The sequence below is a fragment of the Patagioenas fasciata genome, chromosome 1 (assembly GCF_037038585.1).
Source record: "Patagioenas fasciata isolate bPatFas1 chromosome 1, bPatFas1.hap1, whole genome shotgun sequence".
Classification (NCBI taxonomy): domain Eukaryota; kingdom Metazoa; phylum Chordata; class Aves; order Columbiformes; family Columbidae; genus Patagioenas; species Patagioenas fasciata.
In genome coordinates this window covers 186,631,631-186,652,750 of record NC_092520.1, presented here as the reverse complement: position 1 = coordinate 186,652,750, position 21,120 = coordinate 186,631,631, and the positions used below count along the sequence as shown (strand labels likewise).

The window sequence follows — 21,120 nt, the reverse complement described above, 5'->3', positions numbered from 1 at the left end:
AAGTTACTTCTTTAAGAAGGGAGAATGTATTTTATATCTTTGTCTGTTTTCATATAGAACCACTTCTGTTAAAAATTTGATGCTCATCTATTTACTGGTTTTTAATGGTAGCTTATGCACCTAGATATGAAAGCAGTCTGTACACTAAAGTACTGAGTTGGATTTTTTCCCTTGTCATATTTCTAAAATAACAGAAAATAGTCAAAATATGGAAAACATAAAGCAACACCATCATTAATTTTACTAAAAAAATGTCACATAAAAACTGTACAATGTGAAGTCACGGTAATAAAGTACGCCTAAGATTACTACCGTAAGCCTTGAAATAATCGTGATTGATTAAAACCACTTTATATTTAAAACCTCTTTGTCAGTTTTAGAAAGAATCCCTGAGAACTGAAAAATAACAATAACATCATTAAAATAGTAACTTTTAATCATTATTCTGAGAGAGTGTATTTCACATGAGTGCAATTTCCCCCCAGTCTTCCAGTTCTACCACTAGATTTCCAATTTTCCAAACTACAGATACACTTTGACTGCGTACCCTGCACTTCCGAGAGAGGAGGCTTATGAGTGGGAGGGATTGATGCCTCAGCAGTATCTGTTAGGCCTGCCTGAAATTCCTCCACCTCTTTTCCGTCACTCTGATACTCCTGCTCTTCTGACCAGGCTCCCTCAGTGCTCTCCTAATCCCGTGACACACACCGAAGATTGGCTCATGCTTTCCCTCTTTGTTCTGTGCTTCGCCAAATCCTACACAATGTAAAGGTGGAAGGAACATGAACAACTGTCTAGATTGCCCCTTAAGCAAAAGGTTACCAATGTAATTTCTTTTTACACTTAATTCTTCCTATGTGGACTTGCTTATAAAACTAGAAATATTTCAGAAAGTTGTCATTAACCCCAGCACCAAGTCTTCTTTCTAATTCATATTTAACTTCATGGATCAGTTCAGTGAATATAAAATACAATAACCCATAAGAGAAGCTGATTTTTGGACATTTTCCAAGTCAAATTAGTATACACTCGTGGTTTTTTTACTTGACACATGCTCTTTTTTTTTCCACTTCAAAATTAAAAGAAAAACATAACTAAAAAAATAACTAGGTCACTATCCTTTCTTAGTGGTGATGTCAGTAGCAAAAATTTAAATTTTCCTTCTATCCTGTATTTTGAGAAAAACAAACCCAAAACCTGAAATATTTTGACAATAAAATACATAATGGCATGTAAATATAGTGATGGAAGACCCAAACTACACTCAAGTATTTTAAGCACTTTTACTGAAAAAGAATAGTACTGAAAAAGCTGGACCTTTAGTCATAATGCACAACCTACTTCCAGGGCAATGTGTGATACAGTATTTGCCTGCATAGCTCTGAGTGAAGTCAAAAAGGGATGTCTTTGGAGTCAACAATGATGAAAAGCTTTTGTTTGGACATTGCTGTTTTATCTTGATAATTGGACTTTTATAAAAGTTTATCAGAAAAGCAGAACAACACCGTGCTCTGTGATTAGCTCTAAAATCTTCCTGGCAGGACCAACACAGTGCTGATGGGGACCTGTTATACACCTCACTGCATAAAGCCGCACGTGTCACAGACTTCTCATTAGGATGAAATCTTGACCCTACCCAAGTCAGATTTGTCACCCATTTAATTGTAGCCGCAATTACCTCCTTAATGTTTTTGAACATCTTCAGAGAAGACAATTAGCTGCTTCTGGCCAAGTCAAACAAGCAAGGAACTTCATGGAGATTTCCCTGCCATGATCTCGTGAGGAGTGGTTTTGTCTGTCCTATTTCCAACATGGACTGAAAGACAGAACCGAAGTACTTTGGGTTTGGTGAAAGCTTGAATGCAGGCAGGGAGAGCTGCAGACGAAGGTCTTGCCCTGTATAGGGCAGTTTTGTCAGCTGCGGGTGTTGCTCCTGCTCTGGAGGGGTATTTCCAGCCAAATAACGTCAGAAACAGTACTCCATCGAGAAACCGGCCCAGCAGCTCCATGAAGACAGAAGAAAGCCTGTACAAAACCGTGCTCCTCAAATGCATGTGTCCAGACCGCAGACACCAACCTACCAAGGTTCATTTTACCTTATTTTGAATCTGGTTTGTTTCTGCAAGGTCTTTTGTAGGTGAGGAATGGGTTTTGTCAGCCAGCATGTGAACTGGGGAAACGCCAGGAGCAGAGAGGAGTCCCCAACTGCAGCGGTGCCCTGGAAGATGCGCTGCCCCATATTCTTTTCCTAATGTGTTTTTCATCTGATTTCTCCCACTAGTTGACTGAACCCTGCAGTGTGACCTACTCCAGATGTGCAGTGTGGAACATTTTGCTGGAAACAGCTAAACCCACACCTCCATGATGCAGCCACCCCTGTGCCCGCAGGGCCGACAGGGGCCACCAGGTGCTGAGCACCCCAGAGGCTTCTGCTCAGCTTGGAATCCAGAGTTGTAGCTTTCCAGAAGTGTGCCCCAACGCTGTAGTAATCTGAAGTCGTGTCCCACTTGACCCAATCAAAAACGCTGCAGCCAAGAGTGCAGGTTTTGTAAGAGAGGAAGACAGGATACATCACAGTGGGGTTTTTAACTCCACTGTTGGTAAAGTGGGCTCTTCTGGAGATTAGAGGGTTCTGGGTTGTGCTGCTTAATTTTAATCTGTACAAGTATTTCATCAAACACTTAAAATGGAAGATGTTAAGATCTCTAGGGGCTGTCACCCTACGGGAAGTTTTCTCTGCACTATAGAGTCACATTCCCTTTTGTGTTTTCTGTGGTCCCATGTGTCTTCTCTTCTTTTGCTGTTACCATCGGACTCTTATGTAGAACGCAAGTGTAAATACATTGTTGTATTCAAATAAGAAAGAATCTGCCATTAGTGTCTCCATTTGCTAGACGGGGAGAAGCGCTGGACTCCATGTCCCGGCATGCCCGGCGGGCGGGGCGCGCATGCCCGCGCTGCCGCAGAGCCCGGCGCTCCCGCCTCTCCCGCCTCCCTCAGCCGGGCTGCCGCGGCGGAGCAGCGGTAACACCATGGAGGCCGCTCCACAGCCCCGGCCCGGCGGGGCCGCCGCCCCCCTGCCGCCGCCGCCGCCCCCGGAGCAGGAGCGGAAGCTGGAGCAGGAGAAGCTGTCGGGGGTGGTGAAGAGTGTCCACCGGCGGCTACGCAAGAAGTACCGGGAAGGTAACTGCGGGGGAGGGGGCCGCCCCGCTCCCCTCACCGCGAGAGCCGGGCCGGCAGCGGGGGGCGGCCCGGAGGAAGCCGCCGTTCTGCGGCGGGAGGAGGGTACCCCCCTCCGCGGGGTCTCCGCTCGGATCGGGGTGTCTTCCCGGAGGCGGGGAAGCCCGGTGCCCTCAGCCGCTGCCGGAGCGCCGCGGGCCGGCTGGGCCTCGGACCGCAGCCGGAGGGGGTGTGCCGGGGGGGCGGCGGCCGGGAGCGGCTCCGGGCTCGCTTCCTGCCTCTCCCCGGGCGGCCGGGGCACCGTTGCCGTAGGCTTCCCGCAGCCCCGCCGAGGAGCCCCAGTCGGATCTGCCGAGGTTTTGCCGCTTTCCGTGGGCTCTTGGCAGGGGGGGGACCCCTTGGTGGCTCAGGAGGGCGCACGGCGCATCTCTAGGAGCTTTGCCCGTGCGATGTAGAAGAAGAGGATTGGTGGGCACGGGTGATGCTGCGAGATGAAAGCGTGCGCTTGACTGGAGGTTTGCTGCACCGGGAGATGGACGTGGGTCCGTGCGGCCCGACGATACCGCTCCGTGTGCCGTTCGCTAGCTGATCGCTGCAGTGAGGCCTTTCACCACAGGCAGCTTCCAAGTTGCGCGGCAGTGTTTTCCAGATTGGAAATCCACAGGAGTGGGGAGGACAGTAGGTCATGAATGCTGAGAGATTGAATGGCAATCTGGAGTGGCACAGGTCTTTGTGGACTGTTTGTGCCTCCTATCTTTCAGATGTGGAGGGATACTTAAGACTGGAGCACTAACTGAAAATAGATTGCTATAAGTCCTTGAAAAATCTACTTTAGCATCAATATTAATGCTCTAATGCAAGGTTCTTTTGGGTGGTATTGGAATGCCGAAAACCTCCCAGAAATGCTTTCAGATGAGTGTCAGAGTTGAGATTTATTTGCTGAAGTCTGTGATCTCTTCAAGTTGATTATAATGATCTGTCTAATCTTTATAATACAGGCTACAAAAAAAATCATCCATTCCTTCTTCAAGTGAGTCCCCAACTCTTTACCGACCTGCTGCATACCTCAAGACAGACACCCATGAAATGGGAACTCTTCCTGTTGTTGGCACTAGTTCTTGTTTCTCCTCTGTGTCTGTGTATGACACTTCTGTTAAAGTAACAAGGTTGTTTCTGGACTTCAGAAGGGAGACGCTGATCAAGAGTCACTGTTTATTTTAGACTTCGTGAGCCAACACTGGAGGGAGGATCTCCCTTGTTCTCCCAGTGCTTGAGTGAAGGAACATAGTATGATTAAATGTTCAAATCCTGGCAGAGTCCAGGTTTTAGCAGTTCATTTTTGTCTGATATTTCAGAGTGCCTGCAGATTAAGACAAACATTGGCACTGTTAACTTAAAAAAAAAAAGCGAGCAATCTCTGTAACAATTGAAATTTTTTAGATGAGAGCCTAAATTACATAGAAGTCTATGTAAGCCCACTTCTCAGCAAAGAAGTTAGTATGCAAGGCTGTTGTGTTTTATCTTCAGCTTAAGTGGCTAAGCAGAAGAGACAGTACTACTCTATTTCTTATGTCCTGTAAATCATGTGTTAGTGGAAACTTTACAGTGATTTTTTTAGTGTCTCTAAATTGGCAACATTGTATGTATTTTCATGGAGAGAGTTAAAAAACAAACAGTTCATCCCATCACATGTATGCAACAGGGAGAGCTCCACCCATTACCTACTCATCCAATAGTAAGTAGTCTTTACAAGTTACTGGCCTTTAGTGGTTGTTGTACTTCATATGTTAGGTTCCTGCAGCTTCAGAATTTTATTTTTGGAGTCCTTTCTCCCTACATTTCCCTATGCTTCTAAAAGCAAACTAGAGGATCTCCTTCCTAAATGCTTCCAATGTCATTCTGAAATTGTAATACTAGGACATGATTGACCTCTGAAGGATCTTTTTTTGGATTTTTTTGTTTTCTAATACTCGGCAACAACGACTGACAAGTATGTTACCCGGACAAAATCAAAGTTGACAGTTTGCTAAAGAGAAGTAAAAAAGCAACAAATGATCTGTAATTTCTTGGTATGATTTGAATTACAACTTGAGTATGAAAAAGTAAAGAGAAAAAAATACATCCTTGGTTATATGCTTACAGCTTATTATACAGGGAAAGCCTCTTGACTACATAGTGCAGTGTACCCACCTCCATATGAAGTGGGAACAGAGCTATCTCTTTCTATTGAAGAATCTTGTATTGTTATTTTTTTGTTTGTTGTTGGTTTTTTTGTTGTTCTTGACGCTGGGTTTCTTTGCTTCTTCTTATGTTATTATAGTTCTGTGAAATTAGTTTCCATTGTGTCTAAATAAGCAAACAAGCAAACAGTACTAGAATTGCTGTTGTGTGGACTTTGGTGCTTTGTCTGTAGATGCTAAAATAGAATTGCATATTAATTTTGTTGGTAGAGGGAAAAGCATGTTGGGTATCCTTCTGAAAGCTATATGATTATGTTGCTTAGGGTGGATAAGTCTAAGAAAGCCCTTGGTATTGTAATATGATATTAAGTTACTGCCTTCTGTTAGAAGTGTTGAAGGGAAATAGACACGTCCTTGACACACTGAGATGTTTGTTGATAGAAATCATACAGGTTTGATTTTAATAAGCTGATTTATTTGAGAATTCATTTGCCTTGCTGATGTTCTCAAGCCTTGAGTTTCAAGAAGCAATTGAAAAGGCAAGCCAGTGTATTATCTGACTTGCTTATAACTGGCACCATTGTTATAATTTTGTTTCATTTCCCACGATGGTTCCCCTCTTTTTTTGAAGATGAGCCAGTGGAAGAGAGACAATATGCTTCAAAACTGCAAGTTAACACATTTCTGAAAAAGCTGCATATTTGTCAAAGTACGAGAGCAATATTTCTTAACTAGGAATGCATCACAATTTATTTGTGGTTACTAAGAGATTACTAAAGTTTAGTCAGCATCATGTCATCTAAAAGGTTTGATGTGAAAACCTATAACTCTTGATTCATCAAAGCTGAATCTTGGCTTATTTTTTAAATTCTGCATTTGTTGAACCAGTTCTATTTTTAAGTATGGTTGATGGATTTTGTATGTACTTCCGTACTGTGGCTCATGTCATATAATGGCCCCAGAGCATGCTGGTGTATTTATGACAAGCATTTGCCATATTTGAAATGTAGCAGCTTAAATTGTTAAGGTTGCATTGAAGTGCATTTTTTTGTTTTCTTCAACAATTTAAACTTTTTTACAGTGTGATTAGTACTTACCTTTCCCTATTTTTGAGGGTATTACTAATCTAGAGTGACTTCTAGTGGGAATATTTATATTTTTTCTCCTTTTTCATCTCCTTTTCATCCTTTTTGATTTCCTTCCCTTCCCCTTACATCCTATCTGCTGTTAAGTAGTGAATAAAGAAGGGAAGTGTATAATCACAAATGCCATGGTAGATTTTGCAATTGATACTCCTTTTTGTTTTAAAATCTCCTGTGGGAGATAATGTTATCTATTCTGAATAATACAGTAGTAGTATATGCCACATATTTTAGAATGGTTTAATGCAGTTTAACATATTAATGTGGGTTTTTCAGTGTGAAAAATGGTGTGTTTTTTTAACTAAGGTGATTGGTCCTTGTACACACTGAGTGAATGTGTCAACTAAATCAGCTAATCATTAATATGTTGTTGCAGAGTACTTTAAGGCATTGATAGAGACAGACAAAGCCTGTCTAGTGGTTCCTAAAAATACACATAATTCCTCAGGTTAGCCTATAAACTTTGTCTTCATGAAGAACACTTACCTTAAGTGAGAAGAAAACACACTGAGGTGTCATGTATTCACTTAGGAGTGCATCTCTTCAGAAAAACACAAGTCTTATACTAAAGCTTTACTCCTGGTTCCTGTCCAAAATGAATTAGTTTAATCTTAGTTATCTACACACCAGGGTAAAATCCAAAAGCTGAAACAGCTCTCAAGTGCTCAGTTATTCCCTTATGAAACTTCAGGGTTCTGCATGCTTGACACAAGCACTTACGAAGTATAGAAATTAGGGTTTTTCATGAGGCTTGAATTTCTCCTACTAGCCTGTTACAACACAGAGATGGGGAAAAAACAATTTTTGGTTTAGCCTCTTGTTCTTGGTTCTGTTGCTTGGTACCACAGGTGACCCAAATTTTACAGGATTTTCCTCTATGAATTAGGCAGCTGGAGCCGTGGGCTGGAACGTATTGTATCAGTTGCGTATACGCATGTATGTTGCATATATGGCATGGACGCTGATGTCTGTCAAGCCTGACAGACAGGCTTATAAAGGCAGATTTAGTGGTTCATAGGGAACTAAACAGGATCTATTGAACAGCTGCTATGTGACATTAGTTTGTTTGTTTCTAGTTGCTTGTAGCAGCCAAGTAGGTTTAATTTTTACCATGGTAAAAATCCCATTCCCTGAGAGAGAGGCGGCCTTTTTTTCCTCTGAGTTGTTTATTACTTTTGTAGTCATGCAGATCTGTATTTATCAAGAAAACATTTTCTGTGCAGCATGACCCTTGGTTATAGATGGTTTTGTATGTAGTCTGGAAAGATGATTTACAAGACCCTCTACTTCTCCCTAGAAATCCTGCTTTGAGCACAAGTGGAAAAAAAATGCCAAGGTATCTGTAAAGGAATTTTATGAAATATTTTGCTGTGTGTTCACTAAAGCATTTCATTTCTCCTTCAGTACACCTCTTAAGGCTGTTCAGGCTTGGAATCACAAAGAACTGGTATTTGTCCTGGTATTAGTTTCTGTATCACGTAAGCTGATGGAAACCTTTCTATGTGGGAGTTTGACTCCTTAAAAGAAAGATTTGTTGAAACTTCAAAGAAATGGATGATGACTTTATTAAGAGGTTTTTCAGATCCAGAAAATCAGGAAGAATTTACAGGACCCTGTCTGATGATAGCAAGTAGCCTGAATAGGTGGGTGGTTTAGACATTCATGTGAGAGTGTTGTTCTTAAGTCAGTTGCTTTATGGTCTCTTCCTCTTTCGTGTTTTTCATGAAAAACCTTGAGAGAGCTTAAGTTCTTCCTGATGTGAAACAGGAAACATTTTGAAATAGTGGCATTTTTCACAGGACAGGAAAACTTTGTCACTGAACTCTCCATGATAAGTTAATGGTTGTTACACCTTTTTGTTAAATATAACTGGTTTACTATAGAACTAAACCTAAGTTTTCAAGATCTCCATTTGTCTTTCCCCACCTGCATTCATTTCTTGGAAGAGGGAGACATTGTGTAATACTAACTGTTACATTTTGAAGCAATAGAAACCAAATTCCGTTTCATTAAAATTAAAATTGGCATAAGCATTAAGATTGCCCTTACGGTTTGCACACCACAGTTTTGAAGTGAACCTTACATTAGAAATCCCATAGTATTTTACAGTTTGGGGCATTTAATCATTGGTATCATTTAGCTAGCCCACAAATTTTGAAAACCCACTGGCTACAGCACAGACTTGCATGCACTGAACAAACATCTATATGTAACCTCCTTCCCTGCTTGTTTATTGCCTTGGCAGGGAAGATATTCTTACTGCAGGGTCTGCATAATGGTATCTATACCTGTGCCTCAACTGCTTCTGATTTTTGCTCCTGCGTTTGCACAAATCTGCCAGAATCAGTAGTTTCTGTAATGTGTTCATCTCTGCACTGGTGTCCTGAAGGTGCAGCACATAGTCCATCCCATAAAGTCAGGTTTGGGGAAGAGAAGGGTGATGTTTTCCAATAGGGTAGAACAAACACCTGGAGGCAGTAATTGCTTAAACTGTTATATTAAACTCTTATATTAGACTTAAATTTAAACTGCTTAAATAGGCTCTATGCTGTTTGCATGACAACCATTGGAGATTTATAGTGGATCAGAGACACAGATGATTCCTCGGGGTGATAGAACTTGATCCCTACTAGATGCTTTAGATAGATGATGAATTGTACCCTGTGAGTCTGTTTAGTGTAAACAGATAGTAAGCTGACAGGTCAGATGTAGAAATCTGCATTTGGTCAAATGAATCCTTCCCATGTGAGTAGGAGAGAAGAACATTGATCTTGAGATAGAGAAAATCAGATTCTTGTACTTTTTCTTTTTTTTTAAAGATTTTATTGTGAAATATTTCAGGTAAATCCTAAAAAACGTAAAGCAAACATCAGGCAAGAGAAGAGAAATATTAGCTCTGACTGCTTGAACTTTGTCCAAGTTGATGTTCTGTATTTAGACATGTAAAATTGGAAAACAGTGAGGCCAAAATACGTAATGTTTTTCACAAAAATACAGGATATGCTGTTTTAGTAAGACAGATGTTCAGTAAGTTTCTAGTTTATCTTGTATAGATGGAAAGTTGTAAATAGCATAGTATTAGCTGATATTCTTTATGTAATTAATTTTATTAATCATTGCTGCAGTATCCAGACATCTAATAGTACAGCTAAATTTCAGCTGACACATTAATGAGGAGATTTAGTTGGATAGTCACAGGAATTTGATTTCAGCTTGGGCTTACTGGACAGTGTAGGGTTGCTTTTCCCACTTACTGTTAGGCTGTTGTAGAAACCAGTTTACTGTTTCCAGCAAGTAAGTGAGAGGCTGCCTTAAGAGGCTGAAAATGAGCTGGATTTCTGTCATTCCACAGTGCATTGCCATCAACAACCAAAAAGAAAGCTCAGCGATCTCGCTAGGTGTTTCTATGGGCAGCAGCCCTTCATCTGAAGCTATCCAGCATTGTCATGCATGCTTTTTAGCTATAAGGATAGGTTTGCTTTTTATGATGAGCAATTTAAACAGCTTTATTAATAACTATTATGCAAATATGAACATGTCACTTTTGCTTCTGTCTTTCATTGTTTGTCGATGTATTGAGCTTATTTTCTCTGCTACCAGAGCCATTAAAGGTAGACATAGTAAGGCAATGTGCTGTTAAATAGAAACATTGAAAAAGGAGTGGATTTAATCTGTTTTTTTTTAGACTACCAATTTATATTAGCATGTAGATAGCCAAAACTTCAAAGTCTTAAACTCTCGTTTGGTTTTGGTTGGTTGGTTTTTGTTTGTATTTTTGTTTTGACTTTGTTTGTGTTTTGGGTTTTTTGGTTGTATTTTGTTTTGTTTTGTTTTTTTTTCAATTACAGCTACTTTGAATTCAGAAAATGGTGGTTTTCCAAAAGGAAATAATGGCTGTTCTAATTCCAGTTTTCCTCCAGTGTTAAAAAACTGCTTCTTTTGGGGGGAGTTGTTGATTAAGACCTAAACCCCTATTGCATCCACCTGAAGCTTAAGTGCATGGTGTCAGCTAAATTCTGGGTTGCAGGATCTTGTTCAGTCATGGATGAAGTGTTTTGTACTTGTTTTTGAGATTGTCAGAGATGACTGCACTGTTTTTCTGAAGAGCAGTGATGGAACTGAGGAAAATAGTAATTACAAAACTTGTCTTGTGAGTGCAGATAGTACTTTTAACTCTGTATGACTTAACTACTTTATTGCTTGATAAAACAGAATGAGTCAAATCAGTTGTTGGGAGTTTTATCCCATTCCAAATTGAAAAATACTGCCTTTAGCAAAACTGAGCTCTGTTTCTTTTATACACAGAGGGTTGTGTTTTGTTTAAAATACGAATTGATATGATTTGTTCTGTCAGAAATTGAAGAACGATTGGCTAATAAATTTTCCATGTATTTCATAACCATACCTTAAATGACAGTTCCATTTAACACTCTGTAAGGAAATGTCTTTTAAAAGTAAAATAGGCAAAGAAAAAGTAGGATGGAAGACAGTTCAATTTTTGTTCTTAAAATAAACTGCCTGGAGAGAATAGTTATTGTGCGGGATGATCCCACCAAGAATGGCAAACCTGCTCTTCTCACGCTGTGCCAGGGACCTTTGAGATCTTGTAAACAGATGTGGAGTGAGGGGGGTTCTTACTGAGCTTGTGTGATTCTTCTTTATTAAAATGTTTTCAGTTGTTGAAACTTACAGCTAACGTTAGGTCTCTAGTGCTATTACCCACAATTAAAAGCATCTTGTAATTAGGATCATTTAAAAATAACTTCTACATGCCTGACCTGTTCTCTCTGTGACAGGATTCAGCAACTGCCGATTACTCTGTGGTTGAGTTTGGGGGTATGATTTGGCTATTCTGTTGGCAATGTTAATGTGGGTGGAAACTATTTAGAGGGATTAATCTGTTCTAGATAAAGGGTATTGGATTTTTGTTATTGCATTAGAAAACGACTGTTAGAAAGAAGCTACAAGATAGTAATTTATCACTGGGGTTTTTCGTTTTTAAAGGAATAGTCAATCTTTGAGGTGAAAATTAGGTAGTGTATTTATTTTCTAGGCAATTCTGGATACCAAGGAAATCAAACATTAAATAATTTTAAAATAATGTCACTGTTGTGATTTGAGAGATGTGTGAAACTCCTGTTAGGAGCCAGTCTTGCCAATCACACTTTTTACCTGGACATTGGCATAACTGGTTCCTTGGTGGAGATCTGAGGTGTATGAACGTCTCTGAAGAGTCAGTGCTCAAAACAGGTTTCAAATCACATAAGAAAAGGTGATCTCTAAGTAAAAGTGTCAAGTAGCCTTATACGTTATATTCTGGTATGGCCCTGAGTACATGAGAAGAAAAGTTGAATGCACAAAATCAAATATTAACTTTAAGATGTGATCAAAGATGCAAGATGCTTTAGATTCACCTAGTACAAACCTATATTTAATTTACAGTGTTATTGATTGCTTAACAGAAGATTTTATTTATCTTATTTATTTAGTAGCCATTAGTTTTACGGTGAAACCTTCATGTGTCTTTTACTGCCTTTTTGGTTACACAAGCAATGATTCATAAATAAATGTTTAACTCTACTAGAATTAATGCAGTATTTACACATGGATTATAACGTATTGTTTGAAAAATTAATATATAGCTTTACTGTGTTCTGGGTATCAGTTTGCAAGTGGATGCTGCCAGACCTGTTGTAGTCAATGCCTCAAAATCTCAGCAGATAGGAAGCATTATTTGCATTTTCAGTTGCTCAGTATTGGAGCATGATTCTGGAATTGAAGTTCCTATAAATGTAATGCACCTGTCTGCCTTCTCAAAGCTCACCCTGGAGAAGAATGGGGGGGTGGCCAAAAAAACCCAACCACAAAAAACCCACAGCACACACAAACAACAACAACAAAACCCACACATACCCAAAACAAAAGAAACATCCTCAGTACCATGATACTTGCCCAGGGGAAACTGAACTTCAGATGCTTCTTTGGAAGCCCCTGCACAATGGTGCCCATCTTAAGAAAATACCTTACCTGCAGTTGGTTTGGAACTTCCATTAATAAAAGGACAGACAAATGGGCATCACATCAAACCCAGTACTGACAGTGCTCTAAGAAAAGACTGACTAGTTAAGAACATCTTCTTCCCCATCTGCCTTATTTCTTAAGTTTTAAGGAAAAGTGGTATTTGGTAGTAGAATAATTGCTTAAGAATAGACCAAATGAAGTACTGGACTAAAAGAAGAATGGTATTAAACTTGGGATTTTATATTTATGATGTTTTCGATCAGTAAGTGTTCACTTGTTTACTTTTTCCTTTCTAATTAGCTGTGTATTCTTCAAACAAAACTTTAGCAACTGTATGTCACTTGAGCATTTCACAGCAGTCTGGAGCACACAGTGAGATTCAGAGTATTGTGGCAGACGAACTATGAAACTTTATCTAAATTGCAGAAGAATTAATTGGCTTTGAGAATACACTTTGAACTTGACTAGTGCTTTCTGGCTTGGTGCTACATGGGCTCCGTGCTTTGTTTACATAAGAAAAAAAGATTTGTAAGAGTTGTGCTTGTTTTGCCTCCTTTGCTGGTAGACCACTGTCTATACCACTTCTTGCTCTCTTTTGTCAGTAGAGTATGTTCTGTCCTGCATGATTGTTTCCACATAAGACCTTTTTGAAATTTCTGGAAACTGGGAGGTTTTATCAGAAACCCCTGCAGGACATACCTGCTGTGGCTCGGGTGTTTCTCTGCTCCAGTGGTCACCTGGTGACAACATCAGCAACTTTTCTTATAAAGCAACTGTTTCTGAACTTGGGTCATCTGGGAAAAAATGAGGGATACCACTCAAATATACTCTATATTTTGTCCAGTCTAATAACTTTCTCATATATGCTTGTTGAATAGCAAGCAGAATAGGTGATTTCTTGCATAGCTTCACTATTTTGTTTAAATCATATCCACTCCCATCTCATCTGCCATCTCCAACAAGGGAGTATAAACACCTAACCTTACACATGACTCATTTTGATGATTGTACGAGTGTGCTAGATGATTATTTTTCAAGAGAAAATTGTTGTGACATCCCTAAACCAAACTGAAATAGGGAGTCATCTGGATGGTTGGATTAAATCTTCTCAGTATGCAAATATCTCTATTTGTCCATCATACCCAGTCTTGCTCTAAGTGGAGGACAGGTGAGGTGAGGGATTGTTATTGCTTTGCACTTGAGGGGAAAAAAAGAGAAAAGGTTGCCACTGGAAGAAATCTGTTGATATTGCTGATTAAAACAAAGTATATCGAAGAACTTGTCCTAAGTTGGTTAGAAACAGGAGTCTCTTACTGACACGAGAAGGACAAGTCATACTCTAAGCTACTTTCAGGCTTTAGCAGGCATTAATAGTTAGCTTATGCTTCATACACTTTTAAAATATTTCTTTGTAAGAGGAAGGTGCTACAAAAACTGATTCTGGAACCATGTTGTTAAATGCGTTTTGATTGCCCAAGTCAAAGCTGAAGTGTAGCTCTGCTCTTGAAAACTTGTTTTTAGCTGTATTGACTTGCAGGTGCAAAATCAGTAGATAATTTTTATTCTACACATTTATATGTATTTATACTAGATGTGTGCACACATTTGTGGTTAAGAAACACAGAAGGAATTGGTGAAGATCATACCAGTGAGCATGTATTAGGGCCGAAATGTCCTTTAATAAGGTATACCAAGGGTTTGCATGCTGTAGAAACCACAATAGGAATTGTGGCTAGCTATGACTAGCATTTATCTTGTTTTCATTTAGCAGTACATTATATAAAGCAAGCTAGGAGAACTGGATACTCAGCAGCAAAAGAGGGAAAATCATCATGTTTAATTACTTGGAAGTACCAAAATTTAACCTGCAAGACTTTTTATCAAGGTGAAGAACATGAAAATAAATCTGCCCCTGGAGGTCAGCAGACAAATCTATGTGTGATTTTCTGACTGTAGTTGGTTTGATTCTTTCGTACTGTCCGCTAGAAGCTAACTCATCTGGACTGTCTAGCTTAGGCAGACATCAATGAAGGCTTGAATTCCTCTTCCAATGTGTCCAAAGCAATCTATAGTCTGGGTTAAACTGCCATTTTAAGCATTTTAGGATGTATTTGCCACGGACATGAATGCTACTAGGAAACCTTTCAGTCATTCATTTCTAAAATGTTTGTCATGTTAATGCTCATGCACAGAATCCTGAAAGCAAAACTTCCCAGGGATTTGAATTTCACACAATAAACTGAACGAAATCAGGACACTGAGAATATTGCTAGTTTCTCAAGTACCCGATACCCCTTCTCCAAAACCTCGAATTTTGTGTTTGACTAGAGAAAGAGGACTTTGTTTTTTGTTACATGCAGGTAAAGTAATCTCTTGTTGTGTTATGTAACTTCTTTTAATTGGAAGATGGGGATTTTGCCATGGAGATAGTGAGACACTTTGTATCTAATCTGCAGTTTTTTTCTGTTGTTTTGTTTAGTGGGAGACTTTGATAAGATCTGGCGTGAGCACTGTGAGGATGAGGAAACCCTCTGTGAATATGCTGTGGCAATGAAAAACCTTGCAGATAATCACTGGGCAAAAACTTGTGAAGGGGAAGGCCGAATTGAATGGTGTTGCAGGTAAATCTTCATGTACTTGAAAGACTCAGTTGCACATTTCTACTTGCAATTCTTTATAATACAAGACTTAGGCTTTTTTTTTTTTTTTGTCTTTTAAAGTTTTGCTCTATAACACATTAATGATTTATTGCTTCCTAAAACATATACTGCCTTACTGTTCCAACTAACTGAAAAAATAAAGCTTATTAAGTGTTTTGTTATAAGGTGACCCCTTTTTTAAAGGATCTTCAACAAACAACTTTTTTTTTTCTCTCAAATACTGAAGCTGTTTGCAAGTAAACCTGTGAAGTAATTTTCCATGCATTTGAACCTAAACTGAGCAAATGCAGTGACTGTAGCTCAAGTTTAATTTTCAGGACTTCAGTTTGATTTGCGCATATAATAGTATTTGATCACTAAATGCAAATCTCTGGTGCTTAATTTTCAAGTCTTAATCTCCTGCAATAGACTTTAGCCTCTGTGAAACTTGTTTTAAATTGATTTCAAACTTTAAAAATACTGTAAGTCATAAACATCTAATTTGTCTTGGGTTATTCTAGTTGTAAAGTCATGAAGTGAGTTCAGCTAAACTATTTCAGTCCTTGAGGACAATAAACTAAAAGAGGTAAAATGTTGGGGTCACTCAGGATTCCTACATACAGTTGGCATCTAAGACATACTGTGGAATCTGTACAGCAGAGTAAAACAAAATATTCTTGAAATCTAGCTGGGAAGAGAATTGAATCTGTTGCTAAGACCTATGCCCAAAACTGGACAGAATGTTCCAATGGCCTTGTCAGGGATGAATAAAATAAAGAAATATTATTGAGGTTGTAGTAAACTCTTGTTTATGCTGTTGACCCTGTTTGGTGGGTTTCCTGTGTTTTTTTTGTTTGGGTTGGTTTTTTTTAATTGATGTGGGATTGGTTATGCTGACTTGTGATCTCAAACTGCCCGTTTCTTTTTTTATAGGCTTCCTCAGTTGTTAGTTGTTTTCTTGTATTTGTGCTATTCGTTACTTCTGTGGAAATGCTGGTATTTGTATTTCTCTTTACTAAATTACACTCTCTTGAACCACATTGAATTCTAATACCGCGATTTCTTGCAGCATCTCCTCCCACTCCTGCCCCAGCTTGGCATTGCAGGCCAGTTAAGAGAGTACTGAGTGTTCCTATGGTCAGGTTATCTGTGAAAAAACAAATTGTACTGGACACAGGGCAGATTCACATGGAACATTGCTTGATATTTCCTTACAGTTCGATTGTCAATTAGTATGTGAAACTTTTTTCAGTAGAGCTGTGTGTGCTTTAATTTCAGGTAAACAGTATTCCCTTAGCTTGTGATACGGTTCTCGATTACCCTGTAGGACAGGATAATGTTCCTTGTGGACAGGGGAGGAACACTTGATGGCCTGCGTATTGAAGTTTTTTGGCTTGGTGTCTCACTTGTTTTCTGTTTGTAGTTCCTACAAGATATACACAGTAAACATTTAAGTAAGTGTCCAGTTTGGGCCTTGCTGCATGAATTGATACTAAGAGAATCTATGTGGTAAGAGATACTAAAGTGCTCTGTCTCAGTAGAAAGCTTCAGTTATAATAGAATGTACCTTTTCAGTTTGCAAAGCCAAGGGGTCAGGAGCTTTACATCAGTAGAAAAAGTGGGATACATTTCACTCCTGTGTGTATCGAATTAAACTGAGGCCTGGATGGCTGAATACCAGAACATTTCAGATTGACTTTGTGTTTTGCAATGTTTTGTTCCTTCTCAAAGCTCCAAGAGGTGCCAGACAGATGGCAGCTCCCTTTGTTGCTGCTCCTCCTTGTGTCTAGGTGCATAATTGCATGGAAGAGACCTTCACTTGCATGAGACTTCATTGAAACCTTTTGCTCAGTGCTTTGACTGTCACCATGACAGCAGGAAGGTAGCTGATTTATTAGATTAAGTTTAATTTGGAGTGGAATGCTGAAAATACTTGGGAATCACTAGTGTATCCCTGCAGAAGAAAGCATAGTCTGGGCTTTTTTTGTTTTCATTGAAATGGTATCTTTTCTGAGATTTGAAACTGAGAAATGTTTTTTTCCAACAGTTACCAAAAAAAAAAAAAGTTGTTTTTTATTAAATATTTTCTTTGTTTTTCTTGTAGTGTCTTACAAACAAGCACCTGATAAAGTAAATCAAAGAATGCAGAATAACCACTAGAGAAGTCATGTGTATGTCTCAGGACCAAGAATAAAGATTTTCTTGCAGCATTCCCATTTTGAAAGTCTTTCTAGCTATTTAGTTGAAGCCACTGGAAGAATCCTCCTTCTGACATCAATTCTCAAAACAGATGAGATAAAACTTATTATTTTACTTCTTCATTAGTTATTGATTTGAACAAGCACATAGCCAGATTTTAGAAAGTGTAAAAGATGGAAAGCAGTACATGATAGCCTGTGCTGATGACCACATGCTGTATTGTAAAGGGCCAGTTTTATTGTTTCACTGCAACATTATATATAATAATTTGTGGGGAGGAGGAGCAGGGAGGGGAAGAGGGATTAAAACTTTGTCCCTTGCAGATGCATGTTAATGATCCCCCTGACTGGTGGTGTAAAAAGCCTACAACACTCAACTGTCCTTCCCTTATGTTCTGTATATATCTCTAGAAAACCAAATATAGTAGCAAATTGTATTTGGAAATAAACATTTCTGTTTCTATTTCATTTATATTACAACACAAAAATTAAATCAAAATGGTGTAAGATGATGTTTACCCTGAATAATTATCCTAACTCTTAATTTTTGCTGGCATAGGTAGGCTGGTGAACCTTTGTATGGACAATGAATGCTGGCCTGTTCTGGTTCTAGTTAGAACAAAATAAGCTAGACCAGCAGGTTTGCTTCTTTCTGTTGCTTTTGCATCAGTGTTAAGACTTGTGTTGACTTGGCTATTTTTTAAACAACAAAAAACAAAATCTGCACTTCTAACTATAAAAACAGCTGTCATGACAAAGCGCTATTTAGACCTGCATTTTTTTAAAAAAGTCTTTTGACTGTTTCATGAGCAAACTCAACAAATACAGACTGATGAAGTTACTGTCAGGTGAGTACAGAACTGTTTGGAAAAACCTGCAGGGAATAGATATTAGAAGCTTGTCGTTAAAAATGTGATTTACTGAGGACTCTGTCAATGTCTGCCTCTGCATCTATTACTAATCAATATTTTCTTCAGCAGTCTGCCAAAATGAAGTCTTATTTATTAAATTTGCAAACAAGATAGAAAAGAATTGTCACTCTGAGATCAGGAATAAAATTGACAGTGTTGTTAACTATACCAAATATTATCAACTATACAAATCCAGGCCAGGGAGTAATTGATGTCAGTCTCTTCAGGGAAGCATTTGAAATCTATAGCAGCCACAAGCTGAATATGAAAACAGTCATGGGATGCTTTCGCAATAAAGGCAAATAACCTACTGGAGTGTGTTAATCAGATTGTCCACAGATATGTAAAGTACTCCTCTGACTTTATTTGGCGTTGCCCTCAGCCAAAACATCACCTTGGCCACTCCATTTAAAAAATAACAAACAGCAGCTTAACTCCAAGAAAGATAAAGAAATTATCAAAAATCTTCTAATTTTTTCTAGAAACTGGCTGGAGCTGTCTCGTCTAAAGACAAGAAGGCTGAGTGATCTCTTACAGGATCTTTGAGAATAACAGGTCTCTGCTAGAACTGGAAAGCTGATCCTGTTTTGGTCTGGAATATTGAATGAATGAATGAATGAATGTTCAAAGTCCTTTCAACGCTATTTTGCAGCTTTTCTCGATGAATGCACTCAGCTGAGCAATTCACTTTCAGGAGAATGGAATTAAGAAGGAGGTGATGTGAACAGGAAGAGGGAAACCATTTAAAATAGGAAAAAAGACAATGTTTATTGTTCATATTTGTATGATAGTCTTCATTTTTGCTTTTAAATAATACTTCATTCTGACAAAACTATATCTGTTTGTTGAACACTAGAACTAATTAGAGTAGTGATCATATAATAACTGCTGGCTGTTTTCAAGTTCTTGGAATCCTCTGGTAATTAAGGATATTGCTTCCAGAAGCTGGCTTAGGGTCAAGGAGTGGACACCACACCAGAGAAACATCTGATTACAGACCTAATTGTGTTTCTCAAAGAGAAAATATCTCAAAACCCTCAAACTGAACAAGTACAAAAAATAAAATGGAAAAATGTATTGTATACAAGTTTCTCAACTTGGAGTTTATTATATAAGAAAAAGTTATAATACTTTTAACTGAGAAACCTAGTGCTCTCACTTATGCTGCATACAGGATTTCCTTAACCTATAGCTGGGTGCTCGTGACAATAGCAAAATATTTTTCAGTGCAGAGGAAACTTTTCTGCTTTTCTAGATATGATTAATGTGTACAAGGCAAATTGTGAATTTTCCCCTCTGTGATTTTTTCCTTTTTTTTTTTTTTTCTTTGGAGGTTGGGAGGTGGGTGGATTAAACCTGTAGAAGAGTTTACACTTTTTTTTCAGGCCAGCAGTTCTGTTAGTTGACATTAATAAATGTATTCCCCAGTGTGTGGGAAGAGGGGCGAAGTATTTTGCAGACAGCAGCCATGGTAAGTGCAGGCTTTCCTTCAGCTCTGAAGGGAAGTATGTTATTTCTCTACCCTCACTGCACTTCAGTATTAGGTTTTGGTTAGTAAATATTGTAAGGAAAATAAGTCAACCTCACCTTTCCTCATTATGAACCAGAAGGAAAGAGATGGACTTTGTCAGTTCTTAGCCTGTAAAGCTGGCTGCTTGAAACCCTTTGAGTATTGATAATGGCTATTAGAAACTGCTTTCTGCCATGGTAAAAGCTGACCAAGCCAGCTTTAATTCAGTTGTTCGTTATTACTTAACAAGAAGAACTAACTACTGAATCTTTAATGGCATTTAAATTACATACGGTGTTTCTTTGGCAATTCTCCTTTTTTTTTTTTTTTTTTTTTAATTATACATTCTATCAAAACCCTTGGTTTTGGTCACTGTATTCAAAAATGAAGTTTCTCTTTCGTTACTGGAGATTATAAACAACCAAATATGTATTCATATTGGCTTTTACTCAAACTTCCTATATGTGTCCAGCCCAAATGGCAGAGCAGGTGGGTCAACTTGAGCACATTGTTTACTGTTTGAGATTCGTAGTATGGAAGACAAGTTTCACTGAGGAAATACCTAGTGTTTTGTTGTTTTTCTTTTTAAGCAAAGACATCAACTGGATAGCTCACCTGTCTCTCTGCCAGCAAACTTAAGCAGTTTACACCCGAACTGTTTATTTCTCAGTTTATGTAGGCTGTAGCAACTGTTAGCTCAGGTAGCATTTACATTGCACAATTCTGCACTAACAAGTATGTTAATTGTGGAGCTAATATCGGATCATCAAAGACTGAAAGCTTAAATGTCAGTTAAAAATTTCAGTTCTCAGAATTATAAGATAGATTCCTTAATTATATTTCTCTTTGTAGGTAATTCAGGGATGTTCTGTTTGTTACTTCAGACAGTTTTTAAATGTAGTCATGTTGATGTAGCTGCATGCTCACAATCACAGCGTGATCAGTGATGGCCTTTACTGGCCATGAAGTTAAATGCGGCTACATCAACAAGTGATCACGGGATGAGCTCCCAAGCGTGATACCTATGGGGAGCTGCTGTGCCCCATGGGGGTGTGGGAGCTGTGTGGTTTCAGCGACAGCTCCTCTGAGGCCACAGGAGCCAAAAGTGCAACAGGTAGTAATTCTGTCCAAATTATTGTACCTTCAGAAAGGTGTGAAATTGAGTTAATCCTCAGTGGTTTTAAAGTCCAGTGTTGCCTGAGGTTTTTTGTTTGGATGGGTGGATTTTTAATTTTTTTTTTTAATTCCCCATAGTAGTGCACAGATATGTGGACTAGGATCTGAATGTGAAGAATTTTACCCAGTTTTGGACATTCTTGTGGTTCTGGCCCCTCTGTTC

The 21,120-nt window shown here is 38.8% G+C and overlaps 1 protein-coding gene across 1 annotated transcript in view; it reads left to right on the top strand.

The window, feature by feature from the left end:
• The first annotated feature begins 2,948 nt into the window (after window positions 1-2,948).
• Window positions 2,949-21,120, top strand: part of SAMTOR (S-adenosylmethionine sensor upstream of mTORC1) — a 36,428-nt gene continuing 18,256 nt past the window's right edge. Inside the window, exons 1-2 of the mRNA XM_065835626.2 lie at window positions 2,949-3,183; window positions 15,003-15,144. Coding sequence (XP_065691698.1) covers window positions 2,949-3,183; window positions 15,003-15,144 — 377 coding nt within the window. The remainder of the gene's footprint in view (window positions 3,184-15,002; window positions 15,145-21,120) is intronic.